The sequence below is a fragment of the Teleopsis dalmanni genome, chromosome 1 (genome assembly GCF_002237135.1).
Source record: "Teleopsis dalmanni isolate 2A chromosome 1, ASM223713v2, whole genome shotgun sequence".
NCBI lineage: Eukaryota > Metazoa > Arthropoda > Insecta > Diptera > Diopsidae > Teleopsis > Teleopsis dalmanni.
The window spans coordinates 126,024,122-126,051,800 of NC_051846.1; the positions used below are offsets into that span (position 1 = coordinate 126,024,122).

Below are 27,679 nucleotides of genomic sequence, written 5' to 3' on the forward strand. Positions count from 1 at the left end.
CTCTAACCTTCGGTTCCGTTCTAAACTGTTTCTGTCCGGAGTTTTCATTTGCGTCTCCACTTACGCTCGAATTTATTATCGGATTTGACGATGAATTTGCCAAAGCTATTTTGTTCGTTCCATGTTGCATATTGCGTAAAAAGTCCTCAATACCTTCGCGAAAATCTTTTAAATTATTAAACCGTAGCGGTGCGATCGCCGCTTGCAATTTAGTGTCGTTTAGTCCATTGCGAGTATATTTTATAATGGCACTATCACTTATCTTGTATCGTCGGCCAAGTGCCGCAATTCGAAAACAATAGTCAATGATGCCTTCATTAACATTACGTACCGCTTGACTCAATTCAAAATTAATGTCAGCTTCGTCACATTTTACATCAAATTCTGCACGCAACTTATTCGAAAAACTGCTCCACTCGCTATCAAATTCTTGTAGAGAATCCAGCCACAACCGCGCTACTCCTTTTAACTTTCCATAAACGGCTAGCAATAGTTGTTTTTCATTCCATTGGAATGCATTAAGAGATCTTTTGACGCGATTGATAAATTGTCCAACTGTAAGACCATTTTTATCTGTTGGATCGAACACGGGTATCGTTTCGCTGATATCTTTTACCGACCCATGTTGTGGTAAATCGTTAACCACTGTAGATGTAATTTCCGTCTTCTGATTTTCATTTTTTTCGCTCACGTTTTCCGTAGGTTTACTTCGTGTCACGTTTTCTATGCCCATTACAAGTTGTTGAATCATTCGTTCCATATTATCTATTCGTGAATTGATCACATCCACCGGCTCGCGGATTTCGTCTGCTTTCAGGTGCTCTGTCAGACGCAATACTAACTGCGCTTTGTTGCCCGTCGTATCTAAACCTTCTTCCTCCAACGCCTCCTTCAGCTCGCTTAAACGCATATCCTTCAACTTCACCATTCTCATTTTATTACCGCCGTTAATTTATAAACAACAAATTTCGTTCCCGTTTCGTTTTGTTTTTCTTTATACCTTAACTTCGCTTTCGCGCATGTTAATGTGTTGAAGCGCTAGCGCTCCCAAGGACACACTCACACGTTTCGGCTAGGCGCTGTTTATCCCACTTCTGATTTTTGTTAAGTTATTGTAAAATAAAACAGTTTGCAAAGCTTTTAAGATTTTAACCTAGTTTATTTATTATATTGATAGTAGCAGTTTTTAATATATATATTATTTCATTCGCTCCAAAGCAACCAAAAAAACCTCCACTCTACGCGTCGTATTTCGCCATGCTCCTTTTTAAACGTCAAACGCTCGATTTGCTATTTTTGCACACTCATGGTTGCATTTTCGTATTTTAATTTTTCGTGTTTTTACAAACACAACAGACAAAAGGCACATCTTTTCTTCATTGTTATTGCACACTTACTGTATGATTTCGTACGCAATAGTAGGTGAAACAATATTTCTGAAGTTAATGCATAGTCTTTGTGTTTGTATATTTTTCCTAAAATATATGACTGGCTTCGTGTGCATGCAATGCACAAGTAGTTTCAAATTATTATGAATTTGATTTTTGATAAAATTTTATTTTGGTCTCATACAAATATATGAAGTTTGCCTATTATGAGGTTAGTAAGCACCGGCAGTAATACAGTACTATGCCCTGTAGTAGCAATGATATGAAGTATATTAATAAAGACCAAATTGTTTTTTAAAATATTTTATTATTAAAGTTCAAAACATTAATTTATTATAAACATTGCATTTATTCTTAAATCTAATCTTACATAATAACTTATATTACTTACAATAATTACTATTTACAATAATTTATTTAAATATATTTCCATGAATATATAGAAATATAGCAAAAAATATATTCTTCTTAAAATATATACATTAATGTACTTTATATAATGTATATATTTTTTCTATGGTAAATATCTATAGACTTATATTAACATGGATATCAGCGATATTTAACCTGTTGGAAAATCACAAAAAAGCAAACCAACATAAGAAACAGTATAAACACATTACATATCACGGTAATGTTATTTGCTGTTTACTATTCGACTCTGGAAAGTAATGCTAAAAAATCGCAAAAACAAGTGCTATTCAATGTCATTTGGGTGATGCAGAAGTATACAATGGAAATACGATTTAATATCTGTTGTTGATGTTGTTGGTTTGCTCTTTCAGTAAACATATTTTTATATACATGTGAATGAATGTATGTGTGTATATACCGCAACTAACTCAATTTATTTAAAATGTATTAAATTTTAATTTAAATGTTTCAAATCAAAAGATTTTGAATTAGAAGTGTCCAACATCACAAAATCATATAATATTAAAACTATTCAAAACAATAAAATATTAAAAATTAAATCACTCTCTGGCCCAATTTACACTATTATATATCCCATAGATGAGACAGGGAAGAGAGTGTGATGTGAGTTCATAAATTTTAAGCAACGAAATTTGAATCGTTTAATCAGCTTGACACGCATACATATTCAATGTTATGTTTATGTTTACCTTTACATGGTGAATACTTTTAATTTCGTTTACTCCTATCAATGTTAGATATGATGCGAGCGCAGCTTATAATTAAAAGGTTTCTACTCCCTCTTACACACATTTGCAAATTTAATGCTTAAATAATTATAAATTATCACAAAAAACAATAACAGTGTTAAAACATATATATATTTTAATTAGTAATTTAAATAATCAAAATGAAAGGAAGGTTTTTATATTGATGCAAGGGAAATATTTTAAAACAATGTAAATGTGTAAATGAATTCTGACTACGCACGGTGTTAAAATATCTCCAAAAGAAACTGTACTAAAACACAAATCAAAGGTAAACAAATATTGCGCTCTTTCTCTTCTGCTAAAAATGCATACATTTTATATTAAATTTACAAGCAAAAGCAGAACTAGAGAACAAACACAAAGCGTTCCTCTTGATGGGTCTAATGTTTTTGGAGACAAATTTTTAAAAAGCTCAGTTGAGAAGTCCTCTTGTATTTAGTGTTCTTGCTTTCAGTATGTGTTTGTTTTAACAGCTCTGTTTGTCACCATTTGATAATTAATTTTTTTTTTTTTTGCAGAAGAGCAAGAGACTTCATCGCTGTCAATTTGGGAAGTCATTCCGGATGGTCTTGCTTATGAAGGGAGCTCTACTCTTTCGATGTCACACGTTGCTGCTAATCGACTAAACGTTGTTGCTAATCGACGAGCATATGAGCCTAAAAAAATATTTATATTATAATAAAATTTAATACTTTAAAAATAAATTTTAATATTAAAATATGCTTTCAACTATACATTGTTTTATTTAATTTAAATTTCATTTCTATTTGCATTGCAATAAAATGCATTGTTAATATACTTACAAAAACTAAGGACTCCTCCACTACATTATTATTAGCGGCGTTTGACCCTATCATTTTATGGATCCTTCCGAAGTGCTTCCATTGTGATCGGCTGCCTCCGGAAGGACACTTCTTGCACACTAAATTTTCCGACAAGTTCGTCAGCAATTTTTTGATATATATACGCATTGCGCTTACAGTTTCGGAAATCATTTAGATTTTCCTCCCACAGTTGTATAAGGAAAATCTCTTCCTATTTCGTCCATGCTTGGCGCTTGAGTTTTTTAATTTGAGTCATCTAATTTCAAAAGAATTATAAAATATATAAAAAAAATATAATACATATAAATATATAACGAGTACTTACATTTACCAATGTTTCCAAATATGTTTTGTTTACATTTTGACAACCAAATAACAGTTTGAAATTTGTTCCATTTTTTATTTCGTTTCACTTGCATATGCAGCATTACCATTTCTAAAAACCTAAATGACGAATAAATTGGGTTAAATTCGGTCATTTAAGGACCATAAATGATGATTTAAAACTGATAAATGAGCAAATAAATTATAATTTAGCCCCTTAATGATAATTTAGCTCCCGTCTGTCAATGCTATTAATGTTTACTACATTTGGTGTTGCATATTAGCTTGTAGTCATTTCTTTCAATTAGAAGAATTAGCATAAATTATTGTTCTTTGAAAATTCATTGTATATATTAATACGATTATAATAAGTATATATAGGCATGATTTTTTGTATCAGTATTACTTTAATTTATATATAAATTTTAAATTTACTTTATAAATTATATATAAAAAAAATAAGTAAACTCATATCAGTAGTAGTATAATAATTATTGATATATGTAAATAAATATATAAACTGAAAAAATTGTATAGTATTTGTTAAAATAAATGTTCGTTTTCATCATGTTTCACATATACTTATTTATATATGCTGTTAAAAAAATACATTTATAGAAGAAGTTGGCATCTATTAGAAAAGTTAGTACGTGTACGTATTTTTCAAGTTTTAGGTCACATTGTTTTGATATTTTGTTTTAAAACAATAAATATTATATAATAAATATTATTATTTTATAATTATTATAATATTAATAATAATTTTATCAAATTCAAAAAGGTTTGAATATTATACTAATTTGTTTGTACACCAAATTTTTTCGATGTAGGAAGTCGTAAAATTGTATATGCTCTTTACTACTACATATTTTTTGTAGTTTTAAGCAATCCTTTCAGTAAGGTGAAATATTTTTTGTATATGAAATTCAAGAAATTCTTAACTAGTATATAATAACATTCTAACTCCATTGCGTTAGAAGAAATATAAAATATATAAGTATTTTCGGCACCACCTAAGAGATATGCCTGCTGGCGCGTTACCAAGTTTTAGGTTTCCAGTTCCCCAATTTTATGCAAATACAATTTAAATAAATACAATAACTTAATATATACAAAACAATGTTACTGTTTTAAAAATATTTAATATGAAACCAAAAATAATAACGAACTATTAAATTAAATATAAATTACAAATTTTGCTTCAGGATTGGTCCTTTTCATAATTATTATCATATTATGGAAAAAGTAATATTCTAACCAATTTATTATACTACTTTAAAAGCATTAAATTATAACCAACATGCGCAACTTAATTGGTAGTTTATTCAATACACTAATTAGGAACACATCTAATATGGCATACATATTGGCCGAAAATGGCTCATTTTGAATGAGCTAGTTGAAAGTGTTTACATTCGTTGTAATTCGTTTGTTCTCATTTCAAACAGCTGATTTTTCAAATTCGATTATTTCCTAAGACTACTGATGATGAGTAGTTGGCAATATTCGAAACAGCTTTGTATGGTCAGTCAAATTTTAATAAGATTAAAAAAATTTTTGTGATTGTCCTTTCTTTCTTTGCTAAAACCCTCTATATATCTTTTTCATAAAATATTTTTATTAAACATTATTCCTTCTCAGTCATCTAATTTTTTCTTCTTATTTCCCCTTTTTTCTCATTATTTTCATATAATTGGTTATTAAATTGTTGATACAGTGTTATATATATATTAAAATTTAAATTAAAATTATTTCTACACATTTACTGTTAACAGCTGACAATTTAAACCTTAAACTGCTTTTAAGGTGTTTAATCAATTCTTAAAATGAGATTTCTTACTTACTTTTAATAATTACTTTTAGCAATAATATTGCTTTTAGTAAGTTAAAAGTACTTTTAAGCAATATTCAGTTCCAGGTGTTTACGCGATCTTAAAATCGATTTTAAAAGCCTTAAAACAACTTTTAAGGCTCGCGTAAATGTAGTGACAAGCACTGAACATGTTCCAATCATATGTTTGATTATTACCTAATATATGTGCAATGGATTTTTGAGTTTATCGGATTACGATTGTGACTGCATAATAAAATAATAAAAAAAAAATAATATAACGATAATGATAATTTAAAATATTATATTTTCAATTATCAATTCAGGGATTTTAATGAAATCATTAGTAGTTTAAATTTATAAGTATCGTTTACTCAGGTATATCAAAAAGATAAACTTTTAATGAAGCAGCGGCAGAGTAATCACGAAGTCATAAAATTTAATACCCAATAACATACTAATGAGTACAACATGCTTGAAATTTTAATTTATATTCTATTTGTTCGTAGATTTAATACTCAAAAATGCAAAGCCCTAAGCAGGGAGAAGCAACAGTTTTATCGGAGACTACAGGATCAAAAACTCGAAATCAAATGCGACCCGTCAAATTTGATTATGCAGACTCATTTGCCTGCACATATATAGTGTCTGTTTTTGCCGCTTCAATAGCAGAAGTAGCCACATATCCACTGGATCTCACGAAAACACGTTTACAAATTCAAGGTGAAGCTGTTACTGAAACAATGAAAATACAAAATGCCACAATTCAACCAAAGGTGAAATTCTATATTAAATTTTTCATTTATCAAACATTAATGAAATGTAATGCCGATACTTTGACAAATTTTGTTATTAAATTAGCACCTTGTATGCCGTACCAATGTTTTTCCAAATACACCGTAGAAGTTCATGTATATGAAATATTATAAAATTATGTTTTGGAAACTGATTAAAATTATTATATTAGATTGCATTTTATATTCAAGTGCTGTCGTATATAGTTGAATAAAATATATTGTTAACACCAACCACAGATGCAGTATCGTGGCATGCTGGCTACCGCATTTGGCATTATAAAAGAAGAAGGTCCATTGAAACTTTGGCAAGGAATTACACCGGCGTTATACAGACATGTGGTTTATAGGTTGGCAGTTATTCCATTTGTATTTAATGCGACCATACAAATAATTAAATAATTTAAAAAATAAACTAAATACTTTGTCTTTCAGCGGAGTTCGTATATGCAGTTACGATTTCTTACGAAAAGAATACGGGCAAACGGAAAATAGTAATAATATAACTTTGCCTTTATGGAAATCTGCGATTTGTGGCGTTTTAGCTGGTGCAATAGCTCAGTGGCTTGCCTCACCTGCAGACTTAGTAAAAGTGCAGATTCAAATGGAAGGTAAACGTCGTATAATGGGTGCACCACCTAGAGTTCTTAGTGTTGCACACGCATTTCGACAAATTGTGCATCAAGGCGGTCTAAAAAGTCTTTGGAAAGGCAGTATACCTAATGTGCAAAGAGCTGCATTAGTGAATCTAGGTAAACTGAACTAATTCAAATATACTTCCAGTGTTTAGGTCAATAAACTTTAAATATTTTTAGGTGACTTAACTACATATGATACAATTAAGCATTCAATAATGCATAAATTAAATATGCCAGATTGTCACACTGTGCATGTGTTGGCATCAATATGTGCTGGCTTTGTTGCAGCTACTATGGGCACACCAGCCGATGTAGTAAAAACTAGAATAATGAACCAATCCACAGATGATAAAGGAAGGTATGAAACTTGTAAAATAATATATAGAATAATTGGTGGATGTAATGCAGTGATAGGGCGTTGGTTAATATTTCTTATTTACGATTTTATTTCATCTGTAAATATATTGTTGTATTTTTGTTCTTTAAAAAAAAATAGTGTATTTAGATTTATCGTTAATTAAAATTCGCTTGCAAGCATAATTATGTAATTAAATGATAATTAATTATTAGTCGACTTCCTAATTGATTACATAAAAATATTTTTGAATACAAACAGTAAATTTTTACAATTGAAAATATAAGAAATTAGTGTTAGTGAGCGACATATAACTGTTAAATTTTGGAAAGATATTGGTCGCCAAAATTCATTTGTGCAGAGATATTCATAGCTTAAAGAAGACGAGTACTTACGTTTCTAAACCTTTCACTGGTCACCCTTTAATTCTGTCAGATGGAGAAAAACGCAGCATCACCAGGTGAAAGTAAACCCAAGAGTAACAGTCTCCAAACTAACTGAAGTTATTGACGAAAAATATAATATGACTCAATACTGTACGGAAAATTTTGAAGAAGAGGAAGCATTATAGCCGGGTTGCAAGAAAGATGCCATACATATCCAGAAGTAAAATAACAATTAATGATGAACGATCAATATTTGTAAAAAAGCATGTAGAAAAATCTATGGAGTTCTGAAAAAGAGTTATTTACTCCAATGAGAATTAATTCTACGTATTTGAAATTAAAGATAGAAAACTAGTGTAGAGGAAATCATGTACAGCCTATGATAAACAAAACTAATTTCAACGGAGAAACATGATGGTGGAAGCGTAATTGTTTGGGGTGTATTTCAAGTAATGGTGCTGGTAAACTTGATTTTATACAAAATACAAGGACAAATTCGGATATCTAAGTATTCTAAAAACAAATTTGAAGTAAAGTTTTAGAATATAAGGGCTTGAGGCTGCTGTAACATGCTTTCTGCAACTTCGAACACCACCACACTCACAAGACTTTAATCCCATAGAACATCTGTGGGTTTATTTGGAAAAGAAGATTCGCTAGTACTCGATTTCCAGTAAGGATATTTTAAAAAATGTCATTAAGGGAGAATGGCAAAAAATAAACGAACAGGATACTGCAAAGCTGGTTGAGTTTATTCACATACGTTTTCAGAGGTTTTCCTACAGATTTTTGGGTTTATAAAAATTTGAATTGTTCTAATTGAAATATTAAGAAGTGAACACAGAAAAATGTTATTGATTTTGCATATAATTGTTTTAATTTTTTTTTTAAAGAATAACTGTTAGTTTTTTTTTTGTTTGAATTTCAATGTTGTTTTTTTGATTAAAATAAATCAGAAAATATAAATTAATTTCAGTAAAAAGTAAATAAGTTATGCAAAAATTAAGAAAAATTTTGTGGGTGTGTTTTGCTTTTGTATAATACAATACAGTTGGGATTATAAACATGCTGATTTTTTTTTTTTGATATTATTAACGATTATTTTGAGACAACGGTAATTATATATATGTATATCTAACCGATCATATAATATACTAGTATTATATATTATTACAGATCTCTGATGTATTCCACACGTTTATGAAAAGTAACATCTTTTTTACAGATTTATTAGAGTATTTCTAAAAACATATGTATACGTAAATATCACCAGAAAGCATTAATATTATCGGTAAGATAATGTACTCAATAATTGCAGTTCTGATTTTCAATCAGAACAATTGAATTGTGTGTTTACAAAAGTACAACCAAAAATGCGAAAGAATGTTCAATCAAGTTATAATTGGCATGATATTCAATTCAAACTTATTTGAACCCATAATTGTTTTCATAAAATCACAATTTCCTATTCAATTTTAATATATGAACATACACATGTTTTCTTTTGTTTCATATGTTCTCATTAGTGCAATTCATTGAGAAACATTTGTTGCATTTGATTCACACGCTATGTTGGCTAGACAAATAAAACGACAGCTTAAATATAAATAAAAAAGATTTATAGATTAAAAATATAGAAACAATTTAATAAAAATTTTGAAAGTTTTCAAATTGAAACAGAAAATTTTTTAAATAATATATGTATTGCATTACCATTTTTTCTCTATGTATTTTTTATCTGTTGTCCTGCACATAAAACTTTATAAAAATGAATCCATTTGATTTGAAATTCAAACATACTAGGTGAATCGATAAATACCTGACTTCACAATAGGTAGCAACGCCAGAACAAAATAAATTATATTTTGTATATCTGACAAGTTTTAAATGACAGTTGTAAAAGTTTCGACTTCATCAGATGTTGGGTTAGCTTTATAAAAATAATTGTAATAGTGCATATTGGTGAGTTTTTATAAAATAGAAAAATTGAATATCGTATAATAATAAAATTCTACCAATTGACAAGATCCCATTTTTATTACACAGGTTGCATTTTATGAATTACGATTCAGTTTCAAATATTAGGTGTAGCAAAAACAAATCTATTATTTTTTAAATACATTAAGACTGAAAAGTTTTCGGAAATTCTCATTTAAAATTCGCGCGCTGTATATTTTTCGATATTTTAAGTTTATGTAGTTTGGCAGCACTGCCCTTAATTACTATGCCAAAAATGAGCGCGATCTGTCAGACAGTTCGTTTACGGCAGCTGTTGAAACCAGTTCACCTCAGTAGTGCGTTGCGAAATGTCTTCGACGGTCGTACGACCGTCCTGAAAGGCTTTGTACCACTCATAAACTTGAGTTTTCGATAAAACTGATTCCCCATAAGCCTTTTGTAGCATTCGCAACGATTCTGCACACGAAATTTCGTTCGAAACACAAAATTTGATGCAAACTCTTTGTTCAATATTTTTTTCCATTGTTTTTTTCGCAACGCACTACTGAGGTGAACTGGTTTCAACAGCTGCCGTAAACGAACTGTCTGACAGATCGCGCTCATTTTTGGCATAGTAATTGTCCTTAATTGCTGCCAAACTACATAAACTTAAAATATCGAAAAATATACAGCGCGCGAATTTTAAATGAGAATTTCCGAAAACTTTTCGGTCTTAATGTATATTGCTTTAGATGGCATTATTTATGCTAGATGGCATTAGAAATATGAATTTTGTTCCCAAAAAATTTTTGACAGTTTGGTAAAAGGTTAACTCAGTTTTGTTTGAGCGCGCGTCAAAGATTGACACTAGCACAGAGAAAATACGCCATATTTGCAAGTTTTTCTTTGATAATGGTGAAAACGTAAGCCAGGTGGCTGAAAAAATGAATATGTTTTTGGTTTTGGTATTGTAACAGCGAACACCCGTTTCGGTAATTTCAATGTCAAAGATACATCGCCTAAAACATTTCTAGTGAGCGAACGTGTTTTAAGGCGGTATCCGAGGAATTTCAATTCCAGTATAAAATCAAATATATAACAAGTATTTTTATAAGAATTACTTTTGTAATTAATATAAAAACACAAACCGTTTTTGGACAAAAAACAATTACAAAAAGTTAAAAGTGCATAAAATATTAATTTGAAAATAGCGTGACCTTTTCGATTTTAGTTGATTTTTTTTTGCACAACTCTATTAAAATACTCAAACAGCTGACAGAGACAGCAGATTAATTGCTAAACCTAAAAATAAAAAGTGAGTAAGTATTCAAATAAAAAAAAAAACAGTGCAGTTTTATGTATATATAAAGAAAACAAAAAATTGTGACAGAGACAGTTATTATTTTATTACAAACGTGTTCTACAAAAGCTGCGATTCTAAGCCCACAATTCAACACAACACATTACAACACAACACGTTACAACACAACACATTGCAACACAACACAGCACAACATAACAAAACACAACATTGGACAAAATATTACAACCAACACACTTGCAAACATTAGAATTTTAAGTTATTTATTTTATATTTCTTTATTTATCTGTTTAATTATTTCAATATAAAGTATAATATTTTATATATTTATGTTCGTTTGGTGTCGACCTCAATGTTTATGTTTGAAATTTTTTGCCGGGCTTTAGGTCGTGGTTTTTAATTTTAAATTTTTATATAATAACTTGTATATTATATAAAATAAAAAAAAACAAACTTTTAATTAAATAAAATATCACAAAGATTAATTCATGTAATAAATTATTTTATTAACAAATATTTCGGCCTACTTCGTAGCATAGTTAGCTTCTCCGAAAGCTTATAAAAATCAAAATGCTTCAACAAAACAACGCATAAAGTAGCTTTCAAAACCACAAATACATTAAAAAATTGGTTTAATAGAACAAAAACTCAAGTTAGACAAGTTAGACCAACATAACTTGGTTTACAAAATTTCCTGTGGAGGTGACGGAGCCAACGTATGCCAACAGGTATATGTTGGCACAACAAAAAATAAATTAAGAACGAGAATCGCTGGACACAAACATGATCTTAAGAGTTCGCTCTACACCCCTGGAACAAAAAACTGCTCTAGCAACACATTGTATTAAAATGAACCATTCTCCCAACTTCAATGATGTTAAAATTCTTCACCAGGAGAAAAATTACAAACGTAGGATGTTGCTAGAAATGCTACATATACTTGACGTACCAGATGATCAACAACTAAACTATAAGAGGGATACTGAAGGCTTAGCGCAAATCTATAGATCATTAATCAAACATAAATTGCTAAGTTTATATTTACTTTTATTTGTTTTCATAAAAATTAAAAATTTTCTTTAAAAAACATGTTTTTCGTTCTGATTGTGACAACACTGGTTGTTATTCTTTTTTTAAAAATTAATTTCCCTTTTTCATAGCTTTTTGTTTGATTATTGTATGACTTTTGACATTTAAAAAATTTTTTTATATATATACCTAATTGTATTTGTATAAATTTAATAACACTGAAGATGGCCTACGAAGTAGGCCGAAATATTTGTTAATAAAATAATTTATTACATGAATTAATCTTTTTTTTTTTATTTTATATAAAATACGAGTTATTATATAAAAATTTAAAATTAAAAACTACGACCTAAAGCCCGGCAAAAAATTTCAAACATTTTATATATTTACATTTTTTCTATACATTAATTCATTTTAATTTAATATATATATACGACCATGAGGAAAGTAACGTTACAATATTTTGCACCAAATTTCATTTCAATATCTACATTAAAAATGGATAAAACTAATATATGATTGTTCAGTGATCACATATGTAAGATATAAGACATATTTTTTTACAAATCAAAGTGCACTTCTAAAAATAAAGTGTCCAAAGTTACAAAAATGTGTTGCAAAAGTTCTCCCAAACCTAATTTACTCTTTTTCACTTCTTTATGTAAAGGGTACAAAAACTTGCTGAAATCTATTTTCAATGTATTTTAGCGCTTTAATAATGTACATGTTTTTGTTGTAAATATATATATATATAATGTTAACACCTCCCAAAAAACTTTAAAACCAACGGGGAGAATAATGTTAGTTATAAATTGGTAATAATGTGATTTCGATATTCGCGACAATACATATTGTGGCACATCTGCAACTGACAACGTTGCAAATATTGTAGTGTAAGAAGTTGTGGCAACATATTTTTAGTTTTTTAGTTTCAGTTACGATTTCGTTAAGTTTCAAACTAATTAGGGTTCTTATAAGCTATAAATTTAAGAGCAATTAATGTTTTTGTTAATAAAACCAAAAAAAAAAAATTGTTACAATTCGTTTTGTTTTTAAATTGAAACATAATTTAATTTACTGGCATCCAATGTGAAGTAGTATAAAAGTTTAAAACTTAATCAATAATAAACTTATTGATTAAAATTAAAATTTTGTTTTAATAAACTAATATAATGAAATAATACATCGAAATTTTGTTTAATATACTAATGTAGTGAAAAATTCATAATGAACAAATTGATTAAAATGAAAATTTAATATATTGTTAAACTAATAAAATAGAATAGTACATACAAAATTGATAAAAATAAAAATTTTGTTTTAATAAAGTAAAATAGTCGAAAAACCATAATAAAATAATTTATTACAAATTTTTTCATAAAATAAAAGTTAATTTAACAAATTATTAAAGTGTGTTAAGATTAAAAAAAATTTACGAAGTATTTTCCTCTCAAGCAGCTGGCATTTTCTATTTCAACTGACAACTAGTATAGAATTCTTAGCAACATGTATATCAGGAAAAACATTCGGATATCTAGAGTCGAACGAATTTAGTTTAAAAATCCTAATAATACTGGTCGTTACCTGTATGGTAGTAATACAAAATCCTTCATTACACTAACTCCGAATTAACAGCAATAAATGAAGGAGATACACGAGTGCAAATTGGATATTTCCAAATGGAAATTTGATTTTGGAATCCACAAAAATCCAATCTTTAACCATTACTTACTTAGTTGGCCGTTACAGACGTAAGTCTTAGTTTGTTTTGTCCTCATTTCCTACAAGACCCATTTGGTTTGCTTGTTTTTCTAAGTTGGAAAATGTGGCAATGACAGCGCGAGTGTTCAGGCCAATGGTATCAATATTATCGACATACTCATGCAGTATTGCACTTTTGTCGAATATTTCGCTAATAAGGTTTAAATCTACTGCCCGAATTATAGTTTCCAATATTAGGTTAAAGTAGTTATACGACAAAGAGTTAGCCTGTCTGAAACCTCGTTTGGTAACAAACGGCTCGGACAGGTTATTCTCGATTCTGTCGGAGGTGGTAGTGTTGCTCAACGTTATTTTACATAGCCGTATAAGTTTTACTGGGATACCGAATTCGGACATAGTCACATAGAGAGTGCTTCTAGTCGTACTGTCAAAAGGGGCTTTTAAATCGACAAATAAGTGGTGTGTGTTGATTTGTTTTTCTTAGGACATCTCCATGAATTGACGCACTGCAACATCAGATCTACGAAATGTAGGCCGGGTCTGAAGCCACACTGATAAGATCCAATCAGTTGGTTGTCGATTGGCTTCAATATTTTATATAGTACGTTTAAGTATCACCTCTTCGCCACCACCTCTTCGCAAATTAAACAGCTCAGTCGGTAAACCACAGGCGCTTGTAGCATTGTTGTATTTGAGCCGCATTATAGCTTTTTTAACTTTATTATGATCGGGAGACGGGACTATTCGCCAACGATTGCAAATTTGGGATCATCTTCGCTTTTAGTCACATTACTACTACCGCCCTTTAGCAGGTTCGGGAAGTGTTCCCTTCAAATGTTAAGCATGTTTTGAACGTCTATTACCAGATCACCATTTTCATCTTTGCTGGAATTATCTTCGGTTTTATAACCATTTTTCAGACTTTTGATTTTTTGGTAAAATTTTCGAACCTTATTCCTGTCACCCAGCTCTTCCTGTCGAGCTCTTCATACTCACGTCTTTCTGCTTCTTTTTTTTTCATCCGAAAAGACGTTTCTTTTCTCTTTTGCCGATATCGTTTTTTAACATCGCGAGTTATGTGACGCCTCAGTTATATAACAAGTTATTACCCTAGTAACACACAAGCAGCGACGTTCTACGAGTACATACGTATATCATATTATGAGAGTCGAGCAGCGAAGGCATTAGCTTAGATTGCAGCTTTTCGACGTCTAGCTCTCGCCTTTTTTCATCTTTTTCATCGTACGTGAACGTGTGTGGATCTTGGCTGCAACAAGATAATGATCCGAGTTAATGTTGGCTCCTCGGATAGTATGTACATCCAAGACACTAGAAGCATGCCTTCCGTCTATCATAGCGTGATCAAACAAGATCTTGTGTTTTGATCAAGTGATGGCCATGTTGAATCTGACACTACTAATCACCATGTTTCCAGCCGTTGCGAAATCAATCAGCCTTCTTCCATTATCAGATGTTTTTGTATGAAGGCTGAATTTTCCGACAATAGTACCAAATATACCTTCTTCACCCAGCTTTGCGTTGAAGTCTCCTACAACGATATTGATGTCATAATGGGGACAGCGTTTATATGCTTGTTCAAGCTGTTCATTGAAAGTTTCTTTGGTGTCGTCATCGTTATCTTTCGTCCAGGCATGTGCACAAATTAGAGTAATGTCGAAAAATTTTGCCTTAATTTTGGCAACCCTTTCGTTTATTGGTGTAAATGTTGAGACCAAATTTCTCAATCCTTCGCTTAACACAAATCCAACTTCGAATTCGAACTTTGTTCCTTCGTAGCTGTAGTAGATGCCACAATGTTCTCGTTTAGAGCATCCTTGTTCCGCTCATCGTATGTCCTGAAGGGCGGTAATATCATATATTTCTTGAGGACATTAACTAGCTGTATAGATGCATCTTCTCTGTAAAGAGTTCGGATATTCCAGGTACATATTTTCAAATCATTTTCCTTATAACGTTTGCGATTGTCGTCATCAGTAAATCGTTTCCTTATATAAGGCTGCTTCTTCGTTTTCATAGAAAGGTGTTTTTAAATGGTTGGTTCCAAGCCTTACACTTAACCTCATATATGCATGAGGAGATTTTCACTGCACGCATTAGTTCATTACATACGGATGATTGCAGCTATCCAGAGGGGACCACGTGGAGGTTGTGTGTCAACTTGGAGAGAACAGTGACAATTATCGTGCTTGCATTTACTGTGTTAAATGCAATCATACACTTTACCTTGTATGTTTTCTACCTTCCCCCATTAACCATTATCTATATCTTATTCTGGTTACCGTAGTAAAATCACGTACATGTTTGAGAACTAATAATAAAAACAAAACATTGAACTCTATTGAGTCAGCTTATTTAAAGTCAGTTTATTTAAAAAACAGCCGAGCACTTAAATTAATTAACAATAATATGCTCTTGTATATTTTTTGCGAATATTTTAATTTATGCTACTGTAACACGTTGCTATGCCTCTGAGTCCAAAAACTAGACTGTAATCTAGCTTAAAGCTTACTTCATTCTCCTTTTGTGGACAAATAGCTAATTACTAGTGTTTGACAATGTTAAGTTGATGAAGCTTTTTATATATGTCTTAAGACAAGGTTTACGTTAAGAATATTTAACATCCTCCTCCACTTTAAATTATATATTATTTTGTTTTTTTCTTGTTTTTTTTTTGTGTAAGGAGGTAGAATGCTTTATGCACCATCAAGCCGACTGTCGTCGGAATGGTGTGTCCGACTCCCTAACATTAATATGTAGCACACGGACTAAAACACCCCCTCTTTAGCGAGACTTATTCCTTCTCTGAACCGCTTTCGCATTACTTCAAGGAGGGTCTCTTTTATGTTGGCATTTCAAGCCACGCTCTCTTGATTTTCGCTCTGCGTCGAGACCACCACTTTTCACCGTATTTTCTTGGTGTCCACTCTATTTATTATATTTCTTATTCTAGTTTCTAGTTCTCCTTTCTAGATCTAACTTCTTCGTTCTGAGAACTTGAATCACATATGACTATCGCTCGCCAACTCTCTAGGTTCACTTTCATCTTTTTCATTATATTTTCGGGATTTATAGGTCCAATCTGCGCTATTATCTCTTCTCTATTTGTGAGCCACCTATTACAGTAAAAAAAGCTGTGCTCTGCGTCGTCACAGTCTCCATCGCCATAAATGCAGTCGAGCAAATCCATTTTTCCCATGCGGTACTGATACTTACAAAAGTATCCACGTCCGGTCAGCATCTGACCGATCTAGATTTCCGTTTGAGCCAAGTGATTATATATGGTATCAATCTAGCTGTCCATCTTCCTTGCGTGCTATTGTTCCATCTCTGTTGCCACATTTCGATGGTTTGGTCCTGATCTTCTCTTGCCATTTGTTGAGTGTAGTCGCCGTTTGTTTTCTTGTTGTATACTCTTTGGCCTGAAGAATTATGTTTACTGTTGTCATTAACAATTTCCGTTTTTCCGAGACGGGTCCTCCCGTGTTAGCCATTAGTTTGCTTAAGGCAGCATTGGCTTTCGCTGCTTTCTCTACTGCATACTTTATTTGCGCTCAAAACGTGAGTTTCCCATCTAATCTTATTCCAAGGTAATTAATAATTTTTTAGGTCCTCAGTACATCATTATTTACTCGCATTTCTATTTCTGTATTTACAGTAATATCTCCGTTTTATGAGTGGCCAGCTGTAAGCCATGAGAGCTTAACCAGTCCTGTACTCTTAGCATCACTTGTGTGAGTTTTCTTTGAACTAATTGGTTATCACGGCCGGAAATAATTGCTGCCACATCATCTGCGTAAGCTACTAGAAAGGTATCTTGAGGCATCTCTATTTGCAAACAGTCATCATAAGAGATGTTCCATAACTCAGGTCCCAAGGTTGATCCTTGCGCTGCTCCAGTCGTTATTTGTACCGTTTTTAAACCATTTTTTGTTGAATAAATTAATTGTCGATTTGTTAAGTAGCTTCTGATTACTCCGCTTATATAAATGGGTACTTGGAAACGATTTTCTACCGCCTGTATGACGTCTTTCCATCTAAGACTATTAAAGACAATTTTTGGCAAGAAGTACTACTGGTCTTCAGTAGTGACTACCACGTTGGCTTACTATTGCGACCGAGATAATAACGAGATATTGTGAATCTTTTAGCTCTGAAGCCATATAGTCTAGAGCTGAGTCCACCAGATGCTTCTACTGCGAGTTTTAGTCTAGGTTTTACCAGCTGCTGGAGTATCTCTGTTTCCCTTGCCTTTGTCGATAAGCCCTAATCGATGCCTTTTCCATATATCTGGGAAAATTCCCTCCCTAAGACATGCATTGTACATTGTCAGTAATAATTGAGGTTTATTTTCCGTAATTATTTTTAAAACTTCGTTTGGCATCCCATCCGTTCCAGTTGCTTTATTATTTTGTAGTTTTTTAGTTCATTAGTTCTCTCTCTGTGTAGTTGTCAATATTTTTCGGTTGAACTTGTGCGACATTTTCGTCACTCCTTATATCGTGGTTTGGGAACAGGGTATTAACAATTTCGTTCATTTTCCTTTCTTCTAAATCACTTACTGCTGATTTTACTCCCAGTTTCTTCATGACTATTTTGTATTCAAGGCCCCATGGATGATTTATGTCATTTCGAAGTTCCTCCCATTTTCTTCGTTTATTTGTGTAGCGTCTTCGTGGTGCGTAGACATGCTTGTCGCAGTTGACTTATTTCCTCTGTCCACCAGTAAGCGCCCTTTTTACCTTTCTTTTGGGTAGTTTTCATCATTGATATCGCACATACCTGTGTAATTCTTATCATTGTATGTCTCACCACTTCTTCGGCGTTTACCATATGCGTGGGAAGTGCTGCATCAATTGCTTCTAATAGGCTTCTTGTTTCTATTTTCGCCACCTTCCATTTGTGGGTTCCTCTTGTGCTTCGATCATTACCCGAAATTGGCTTGATCTGTATATAATACGTCAGATATTGGTGGTCAATTCCTGTGTAGTCTTCTAAGACTCTCCATTGGTTAAGCTTATTAGCTATTCTTTCCGATGTAAGTGTGATATCTGGTATAGTGCCTTGACATCTTTCTCTTCTGAAGGTTGGGGTCGTACTCGTATTTGCGACTAAAAGACCTAGCCTGGAAGCCATTTCTAAAACTCGTCCTTCCCCTTGAGTTTGTGGTTCCCATACCCCATTCTATTATCGTGGAATTAAAGTCGTCACCTACGATAAAGGAACCGTCGAGCTGTAGAATTTTATCTTCAATTGTCTCTAACTTATTTAGAAATGTTTGCATATCATCGCTGGGTGTTAAATAGCAGCTCATTACCGTTACTCCGTTACATTTTGCGTAAACATAACCATCTCCTTTACCGCTATTAGTGATTTGTGTTTTACTGCCTCTTGGTACCCAAATTGCAGCAGTTGTTGTGTTGTCTTCTATCCAGGTTCCGGTTTCCTTTCTTCTGTACTGCTCGCTTATAAGCACTAGATTGATTCTCCGTTCTATAACTATTTGCGCAAGGAGATCGTCAGCTACTTCACTTCTGTGCATATTTGCTTGAAGTACTTTCATTAAAATCCCGTTTTCTTGTGTGCCGAGCGTCTAGTTGATCCAGGGATGTGATTTATTGCTGTGAGCCCTTCATTTACGCATAGACAGAATTTCAGTGGTTTTGTGCATTCTTTAAATTTATGCCCTTTCTCATCGCAACTTATGCACAATCCTTGTCCTTTTCTGTCTGGATCAGTACAATTTGCTTGTACGTGGCCGACTCCAAAACATTTGAAACATCGTTTCACGTCGGCTCGTAATTTTACTTGGCAAATTGTTCAGCCTACTTTTATGTGGGATTTTTCCAATATGCTGTTTACGTCAGTAATTGCCATTTTCACAAAAGCGCGGCATTGTTCTCTACTGTTCCCTTTGGTGACGTGTACCTTCATCTCAGCTGTTGGATTTTGGGTTGCTGAACGGATAGCGATGATGACCTCTTCTTCATCCGTTAGACAATCCAAGTCGCGGATCTCAATCGTGGCTTGCGGTCTTAGATCTTTTACCATCGCTATTTCTTTCAGTGTTTCTTTTATGGATTCGCAAAACTCCGCTTTCTTTCCGCCCTTTGCGACATCTAGCAACACTGCACCAGCAGTAGTCTTGCGAATGGAGTGGATCGCAATTTCCGTTTTCTCTAATTTTACGTTGCTCTTTAACGACTTAAAATATCTGCGTAACTTCTGCTTTCTATTGGCTTTATTAGTACCGCTACAGGTTTCTCTTTAGCGCTCGGCGCTTAGTCCTTGAATTTTTTTTCCCCCGCTTCTTTCTTTGGTTTTTTTAGTAGCGATTTGCTACTTATATGTTGGCTTTTCGCAGTATTTCTTTCCAATGGTTTGCGCCACTGGGCTAGTTGCAGCTCGCTTTTGTCGTTGTGCGGTCGGAGGGTTGTTATATATTCTTTCATATATCTAGTGCTCATTTACTTTATTGATTTTATTGAAAAAATGTAATTAATTTAGTGTTGACTAGAATTTATTAAATAATTTAATTACAAAACTTTTGATTTTGTATTCAATTTAATTACCACTGATATACATTGTACTTATGTTATGTACTTATGTTACACATTTATTAAATTTAAAAAAATTCATACATTTTCTTTTTATAAGAAAACTGTTCAGATTTTAAAAAAAATTTATATTGTTAAATTACAGTTCAATCAAAAACTTCTTTTACTTCCAACAAACTCAGCTGCACAGCAGTTCTTTTTCCTCTGCCCAACCATCATGCCACTTTTACCATTCTTGTAAAACCAGACCAACCTTCTCTCTCAAAAACAAACAAAACATCACAGTTAATCTGATCTTGCAGGTGCGGCTTACAATATTTATCTTATAGTGGCGCGAGTAAGATTAAATAACTTAAGTTATTAAACTATAAACTATAATACATTAAATTATAATATATTGAATAGATTAATTTAATAGTAAGTAAAGAAAAATAATACTAATAATTAATAATAATAATAATAATAATAAAATTATTATAATAATTATAATAAAAATATAATAATAATAATTAAAAATAGTATTATTGAATTCAATAATAAATATATACAACAGTGTCCACTATACTGCTATTTTTTTGTAGTCCTGATTGTGGTATACTACGTACTCTTTCTGCTTCAGATTTTACCCAACATAAGGGGTAATAACTCATGTCGTCAAAGAGCACATCTAATGCAGCAACTCCTTCTTTTATGTCATTCGCAACATTCCTCTGTCTAAATACAGTGGTTTTCATTTTGAACGACTTTGCATTGCTCCATTGCCTCCGTCTCTTCCTTTGTATTATGTACTCGCTCTTAGGCGAGAATGGCTGCCTTCTCTTAGGACAGTGCACTTGCTTGTATCCCTCGATGGTGCACAGCTGTTAAACCACTCTCTGTGCACTTTTAAGTCACACCCTCCTACGCCTGGCTGGATTTTAGTCGCCTCGTACGACAGGCATGCCTAACAGCGGGAATATTCTAACCACTATCCCGCAGGGAGACCACTTTAAATTATTTGATTGATTTAAATAATTTAACTGAAAAGTATGATAAAACGCATGCCTGCAATTGGTATGGCATAACTGCACCTTAGTTTTAAGTAAATAAGTTGATCGAGGTTATGAGAAACTTGTTTCTGTGTTGTTTTTTTTTTTGCTTGTTTACATCTTAAATTGCTTTAAATTGCTCAACTTTTTAAATAGTAGTTTTTAAGTTTAAGAATAATTAAAAATTTCATATATGTAATTTAATAATTTTAATTAGTTAAAATTAATTTTCAGTTTAGTAATTGAAAATTTTGAAAATATTTATAAAATTTAAAAATATTTTTAAGTGAATTTTAACCATATTATTATTAGTATTACATTGATGAACAATAGACTGAATTATACATTGGTAGAAACCTCATCAGATAACTGTGTGCTTATATCATTTTACATCATGTTTTATTTTCCTTAGATTTTGATGTGAGATCAGCAGTTGCTCGACCGTTTGGATACCTTCGAATTACGTCCGAAATGATTGATACTGCCAACTGAGAAATTTGGTACCTGTATAGACCTTTTTGATGCTGTCAATTGTTGTTTTGCTGCTTCTTTGGGTTGCGTTAGTGGTATCCCGTCATCTTCACTATCCTTGTTTTCAGGGAAAAGTGGAGCCAAATTATGTATGGGACGTCTCAAAATACCTGACGCTGTTTTGACATCGACCACACATACCATTCCGTCACTACCCTTATATATGTTAATTACTCGACTCATTGCCCACTGAAGAGGAGGTAAATTTCCATTCCTTATGATAACTAAGGTGTTTTCTTGGAAATTTTTGCAGAGTTCCACCGTCTCCAGAATTCATGTTTTATGTGGGACACCAATTTCCATCTCGTTAGTAATGATGTTTTTAAATTTGGTGTGCTAGTATTTGCTGGCGCTGTGAGAGCTTCACCAATTAGAAAGTGGCCTGGCGAAGGTGTTTCAAAGTCATTTGGATCATTCGATATTGGAATGATCGGCCTTGAATTTAATATCGACTCTATTTCAATAACAACTGTTTTTAGCTCTTCGTACGTTAAGGATTCTGTGGCAACGCTGCGCACAAGCAGATGTTTCGCCGATTTCACTGCTGCTTCCCAGAGTCCTCCGAAGTGAGGCGTACGAGAAGGACTGAAGTTGAATTTAATACTTTTTTTACGCGCTCTTAACTACTTCTCTTGATTTTTTTGAGTAAATGAGTTCTACTAGTTTATTCAGTTTATTATTGGCTCCAACAAAATTAGTTGCATTATCACAAAATATATTTTGGCAGTGTCCACGCCTCGCAACAAAACGTTTAACTGCTCCAGTAAATGCGTCAATAGTTAGGTCATTTATCATGTCCAAATGTACTGCCTCAGTGGCAAAACAACGAAAAACAGCAGTATATGCCTTGTGCGATCGCTTTTCTCTTAATTTGTAGTGTGCCCATATTGGTCTACAAAAATCGACACCTACTTGGCCTACTTGGTTGAACTTGAGTATGAGGAAGGTTTCTCAGGATTTGATTGAAAGTTACAGGTTTACATCTTGTACAGCAAATACAGTGTTGCACGACGAACCGCGCCATGACCTTACCTTTGATCGGTCAAAATTTTTGTCGTATCGCTGCCAATAATGCTTGACCACCGCAATGCATGTTTTCTTCAGAAATTTTTTATATTAATAGGTTTTTTTGTTTGTTTTTTTGCCCTTTATTTATACAACTGTCAAGATTTACCATTTAGTATACATTTTTACATAATGGAAATTCAAAAATTGGTTCAAAACCAAGATTAAGAATTACACGAGTGAACTAATAATGGAAAAAAAATAAAAAAAAGAAAACTTCTTTAAATTAAATAGTATAACATAATTAAAATAAGAGATAGATGATAGAATAAATGAGTCAATTAAATAGAATAGTAATTTACTATGAATATATTAGATAACTAACTAACTAATGGGTTATTATAATATTGATAGTTCTGATGGATATAAGCGTTTCAATCGTCTATTATGTGTGGTTTCGTCATTAGATAGCTGCCTCATTGTTGGGTTAGGATGGGAAAGTAATCTGTGTGTGCTTTTTACTATTTTTTCGGATAACGTCTGCAACGACTGGTATCTTTAAATCGCAATGAATCATACCTTGAGATGTACCTGTCAGCGTTGATGATAGTCCTAAGTATTTTTGATTGTAGTCTTTGCAGTATTTAAATGTTGGATTTGCATGCTGTGTGTAGTATCGTCGCTAGTTACACAAATACAGTTCTCTATTATTTCGATTCACTTTATTTCTCTAATTACAACACAACACAATAATTATTAATCTTACACAAACGCTTATCTTGCCGCCCTTTTTCTGCCAGTTGCTCTTCTCTTGTCCTGTGTTGTACAACGTACGTTTTCTACCAGTGTTGTACTACGTCCGTTTACTACAGTCCGACTCTTTTAATATTGTTGGCAGCCTTAATGCCAAAGTGGCGCATGCTCCTTTGTAGCTATTTGAGATCATCTTTACTCTTTGTAACGTGTTATATTATAGTCGATATTTCCTGATTGCTATTAACATCATCATTGGAATTAGACTGTTGCTCGATAGCAGGGGATAGGATCTCTTCCGGTACATAAGTTCGATTTGGAACAATGAATGGTTCAACTGTATGCGTGAATTCTGGAACTTCAAACCAGTCAAGACGAATTTTCAATTTTATGCCATTTAGAAGCTCATATGGTGATTTCATATCGAGATTGTAGGATGGTATGTATCGATAACAAGTGAGGAATTCGTTGAGCTTCCTGTCGATACTTCCCTTTGCCTTTTTAAGTCCTGATTTGAGTAGGTCAACGAACCCTTCTGCTTGACCATTTGATTGTGGACTGTATGGAGCTGTAGATATGTGATTAATTCCTTGGAAGTCGCAAAAACTTTTGAATTCCTGCGAGATGAATTGCGGAGCATTATCACTAACAATCGTGTCACAAAGGCTGTGTTGCGTAAAAACTTTCTCAATGCACTCAATAGTTTTTGCTGCAGTAGTAGTTGAAGTTTTGAATATTTCTGGCCATTTGCTAAAAGCGTCTATGATAACAAGGAAGTAATTGCCATCGATTAGACGTAGTCAATATGAATTTGTTTCTATGGTGCAGAAGGAATTTTCCACTGTTGAGGAGTACATTTCATTGGACTTTTTGAGGCTGTAACGCATGTGTCACAAGTTTTGACCACATGTTCGATATCAAGTTTAATGTTTGGCCAAAAAACTTTGGTAGCAGCAAGAAGTTTCATATGACACTCACCTGGATGTCCATTATGGAGATTTTCAAGGACTTGCTGGTGGTAAATTTTTGGAATTACAATTCTCTCATCAAAGAAAATACTCTTTTGTTGGATTGTAAGATGATGTCGATGCTGGAAAAATGACGCTACTTCATTATCTGTGATTTGTTTTCTCTTTTGAGGCCAGCAGTCATTTTGGATGTAGAACCTTGACCTTATTGAGTGTATGGCAGGCTTTGGTTGCTGTTTGAATATTAGTAAAAGTGATTGGAAGTTTGGTGGCTGTTTCTACCGCAAAACAATTGATTTTCAGGTCCTCTTCTTCTTCTAATGAATAGATGCTATGGCGGTATCTTCATCAGGTTTTACATAGTTTGCGATTAGTCGAGAAATAATATCGGCATATCTAAAACTGCCAGTATTTATGTATTCAATAGAGAAGTCGTATGACTTAATAGTGGTTGCAAACCGTTGCAGGCGAGCCGCTGTAAACAAAGGGATGCAATTGTTCGGGTTGAATATAGCAAGAAGTGAATGGTAAAGCGACGACCAAAAATGTAGTAGTGACATTTTTTTAATCCAAATACGAGAGCTCGAGCCTCCTTGTACATTTGAGGATACTTCCGCTCTGCTGCATTGAATGTAGCTGAAATTGGATGAAGCGTTCCGTCATTAAATTGATGCATGAGAACTGCACCCATACCGTATTCTGAAGCATCAGTAGCTAAAATTATTTTCTTTGCTGGATCGAAATGCGTGAGACATAGATCAGAAGTTAATACATTTTTAATCTTGTTGAATGCTTCATTATGGTGTTGTTTCCACTCAAACTTCTTATCTTTTTTTAAAAGTTCATCTAAAGGACCGCGAAGGCTTTTCATACTTTTAATGAATTTCCCATAATAATTTACAGTTCCTAAAAATGCTCGTGTTTGTTGCAAATTTGTTGGTAGTGGGAGATCTTGGATTGATCGGAGTTTCCCTGGATGTGGTCTGCTACCATATTGATCTACCTTGTGTCCGCAGAACTCGACAGATGTTTCTCCAAAATTACATTTCTCGAAGCGAAGTTTGAATCCATAATCTTGAATACGCTTTAAGGTTTTAAACAGTTGAATTTTGTGGTCTTCTTCGTTAATTCCTGAACAGATCATATCATCAATAAACCCAATGGTATTGGTTCCGCTAAGCATTGTGTCAACAACCTGTTAAAAAATGCCAGGGGCTGTTTTAACACCTTGCTGCAGTCTAAGTACTTTAAATAAGCCGAGGTGAGTTTTGATTGCCATCAGGCTTTGAGATTCTTGGTCCACTGGAATCTGGAAATATGCATCTGATAGGTCAATTGTGCTAAAGACTTTCTTATTAGCAAGTTTGGAGAATATTTGGTCAGGCGTTGGAAGAGGATATTTATTTGGCTCTAGGCCGTCATTTAGACCTGTAGAATAATCGGCACATATACGAACTTTTTCAATCTTCTTTCTTACAACTACGATTGGCGCCGCTGACTGTGAGTATTCAAGTGGTGAAATTACTTCAAGATGTTGAAGACGTTCAAGTTCTGCCGAAACTATGGGAGCTGCTGCATATGGAACTGGTCGAGCGTTACGATAAACGGGTCGCGCTTCTTTTTTTAGCTTCAGATTCGCTTGGGTCTTCGTACAGCAGCCAAGGTCATTAGAAAAAAGAGACGGAAACCTAGCCTTTATTTCATCGTTTAATTTATCGCTACTAGTTAGTAGGATTGCTTTACAAAAGGAACTGATAGGCACTACCATAAGTTTAATGTCGCTATCCAATCAATTCCAAACACGTTCAATTTAAGTGGTGTGACATAATACACATCATATTCCTCTCTTCTATTTAGGTTCACAACACAAGCAAAGCTGCCCAGAAGAGGAATTACATTTTCAGAAGCATTGCCAGATTTTTTATTAGTAGTTTGTTGGGTTGGCTGGCCAAGTTTGGTCCAGTTCGATTTGGAAATAATTCTTATGTCCGACCACCTATCAAGTTGGAGTTTAATTGTAGATCTATTGAGATTTGGTCTGACATACCTACGATGCTGCTGCGTTCTATTAGTTTCGTCAATTTTCTTCACACATGATGTGTCAGGCTGAGATTTTCTGCGTTGCAACTTGCTTGGCTTCATATTGCAGTAACCATTTTTGTGGCCAATAGTGTTACATGCTGAACATTCTTTGCCTTTAAATGGGCAATCATTAACCCAATGAAGACCTCCACAACACCAATGTGGGTGGTTTCGAATATTCGTCTTTTGCTAAAGAATTTGACAGTAATGACTCATTTTTGCGTGGAGATCGATGGTGAATTGCAAAAACTTCTGAACTTGAAGATGGCTGGACGACAGTGTATTTGTTTTGCTTCAGACAGATTATACGTTCAGTTTCATTAGTGAGGTCTTGAAGTGTTAAGTACACGAAGGCATCCTTTTGCGCCTATGTCTGAAGTGCACCAAACGGTGTTGATTCATTGTCGAGTCTTGCAAAGAGTTTCTCGAGTATTAACGAATCGTATGAACTCTTCAAGCCATTGACAAAGATTTGTGTTTTAAACTCATCGGGACTGTAATTAACGATGTTAAATTTTTCACAATGTTTGTTGACGTGAGCTGCATACTGAGCAAAGTCTTCATAATCCTGTTTTGAAATTGTAAGACATTTTTGGCGCTGAGAAAATTTTGATTGGCGATATCTGAAAATAGAGGAGAGTTTGGCAACCGTTTGCATGAGTGTAAGCTCTTGGGTTTCCTTTGGTAAGATTGAGTTTGCATATTGCTCGAAATCCAAATTTTTTAATTTGCTAGTGAGCAATCGAATCTTAGTCGGCTCAGTGAGATGTGCTGCTTCCATAGCGAAAACTGATTTATAACACTTGTACCATGATTCAAATGTGACTTTATTTTTAGGATCATAGCAAAACTCCAGCATTGAGTCAGATTTTTTTTTTGCGGCAAGGAGGAGTGGAATGCCTACGCACTGACCACAATCCGTCGCTCCGGAAGGTGAGTGCCCGACACGCACGGACTAAACCACTCCCCCTCATTCCTAGAGACCTTTTTCTACCCCGGGACT

General features: G+C 33.2%; 2 protein-coding genes and 2 long non-coding RNA genes across 7 annotated transcripts; 2 read left to right on the forward strand and 2 right to left on the reverse strand.

The window, feature by feature from the left end:
- Nucleotides 1–2,745: 2,745 nt before the first annotated feature.
- LOC119668458 lies at nucleotides 2,746–3,228 on the forward strand. Its single transcript, XR_005251500.1, has 2 exons — nucleotides 2,746–3,025; nucleotides 3,091–3,228. It is a non-coding gene; the product is annotated as an uncharacterized LOC119668458 (long non-coding RNA).
- Nucleotides 3,019–3,751, reverse strand: LOC119668457. The gene is made up of 3 exons (XR_005251499.1): nucleotides 3,722–3,751; nucleotides 3,376–3,652; nucleotides 3,019–3,228 (listed from the first exon to the last, which is right to left on the reverse strand). It is a non-coding gene; the product is annotated as an uncharacterized LOC119668457 (long non-coding RNA).
- Nucleotides 3,752–5,474: 1,723 nt separating this feature from the next.
- LOC119668459 (mitochondrial uncoupling protein 4-like) lies at nucleotides 5,475–8,564 on the forward strand. 4 transcript variants are annotated; one of them, XM_038077964.1, is made up of 5 exons: nucleotides 5,475–5,526; nucleotides 6,061–6,327; nucleotides 6,586–6,695; nucleotides 6,781–7,097; nucleotides 7,161–7,531. In XM_038077964.1, exons 2-5 carry the CDS (start codon nucleotides 6,076–6,078, stop codon nucleotides 7,502–7,504), a joined length of 1,023 nt encoding a protein of 340 aa, XP_037933892.1. In that variant the 5' UTR covers nucleotides 5,475–5,526; nucleotides 6,061–6,075; the 3' UTR covers nucleotides 7,505–7,531. The 4 variants fall into 4 exon arrangements, with proteins under 4 accessions (XP_037933892.1, XP_037933891.1, XP_037933893.1 ...); XM_038077963.1 differs by lacking the exon at nucleotides 5,475–5,526 and adding an exon at nucleotides 5,889–5,929; XM_038077965.1 differs by lacking the exon at nucleotides 5,475–5,526 and adding an exon at nucleotides 7,774–8,564 and having other exon boundaries at nucleotides 5,936–6,327; nucleotides 7,161–7,341.
- Nucleotides 8,565–25,792: 17,228 nt separating this feature from the next.
- On the reverse strand, nucleotides 25,793–26,362 carry LOC119665973 (uncharacterized protein K02A2.6-like). The gene has a single exon (XM_038075231.1). It carries the CDS (start codon nucleotides 26,360–26,362, stop codon nucleotides 25,793–25,795), a length of 570 nt encoding a protein of 189 aa, XP_037931159.1.
- Nucleotides 26,363–27,679: the final 1,317 nt, after the last annotated feature.

Coding starts and splice junctions, on each gene's coding strand:
- LOC119668459 (XM_038077964.1), top strand. CDS start 6,076: ATGCAAAGCCCTAAGCAGGGAGAAGCAACAGTTTTATCGGAGACTACA. Junction 6,328..6,585: donor ATGCCACAATTCAACCAAAG/GTGAAATTCTAT, acceptor CACCAACCACAG/ATGCAGTATCGTGGCATGCT. Junction 7,098..7,160: donor AGCTGCATTAGTGAATCTAG/GTAAACTGAACT, acceptor AAATATTTTTAG/GTGACTTAACTACATATGAT.
- LOC119665973 (XM_038075231.1), bottom strand. CDS start 26,362: ATGGTAGTGCCTATCAGTTCCTTTTGTAAAGCAATCCTACTAACTAGT.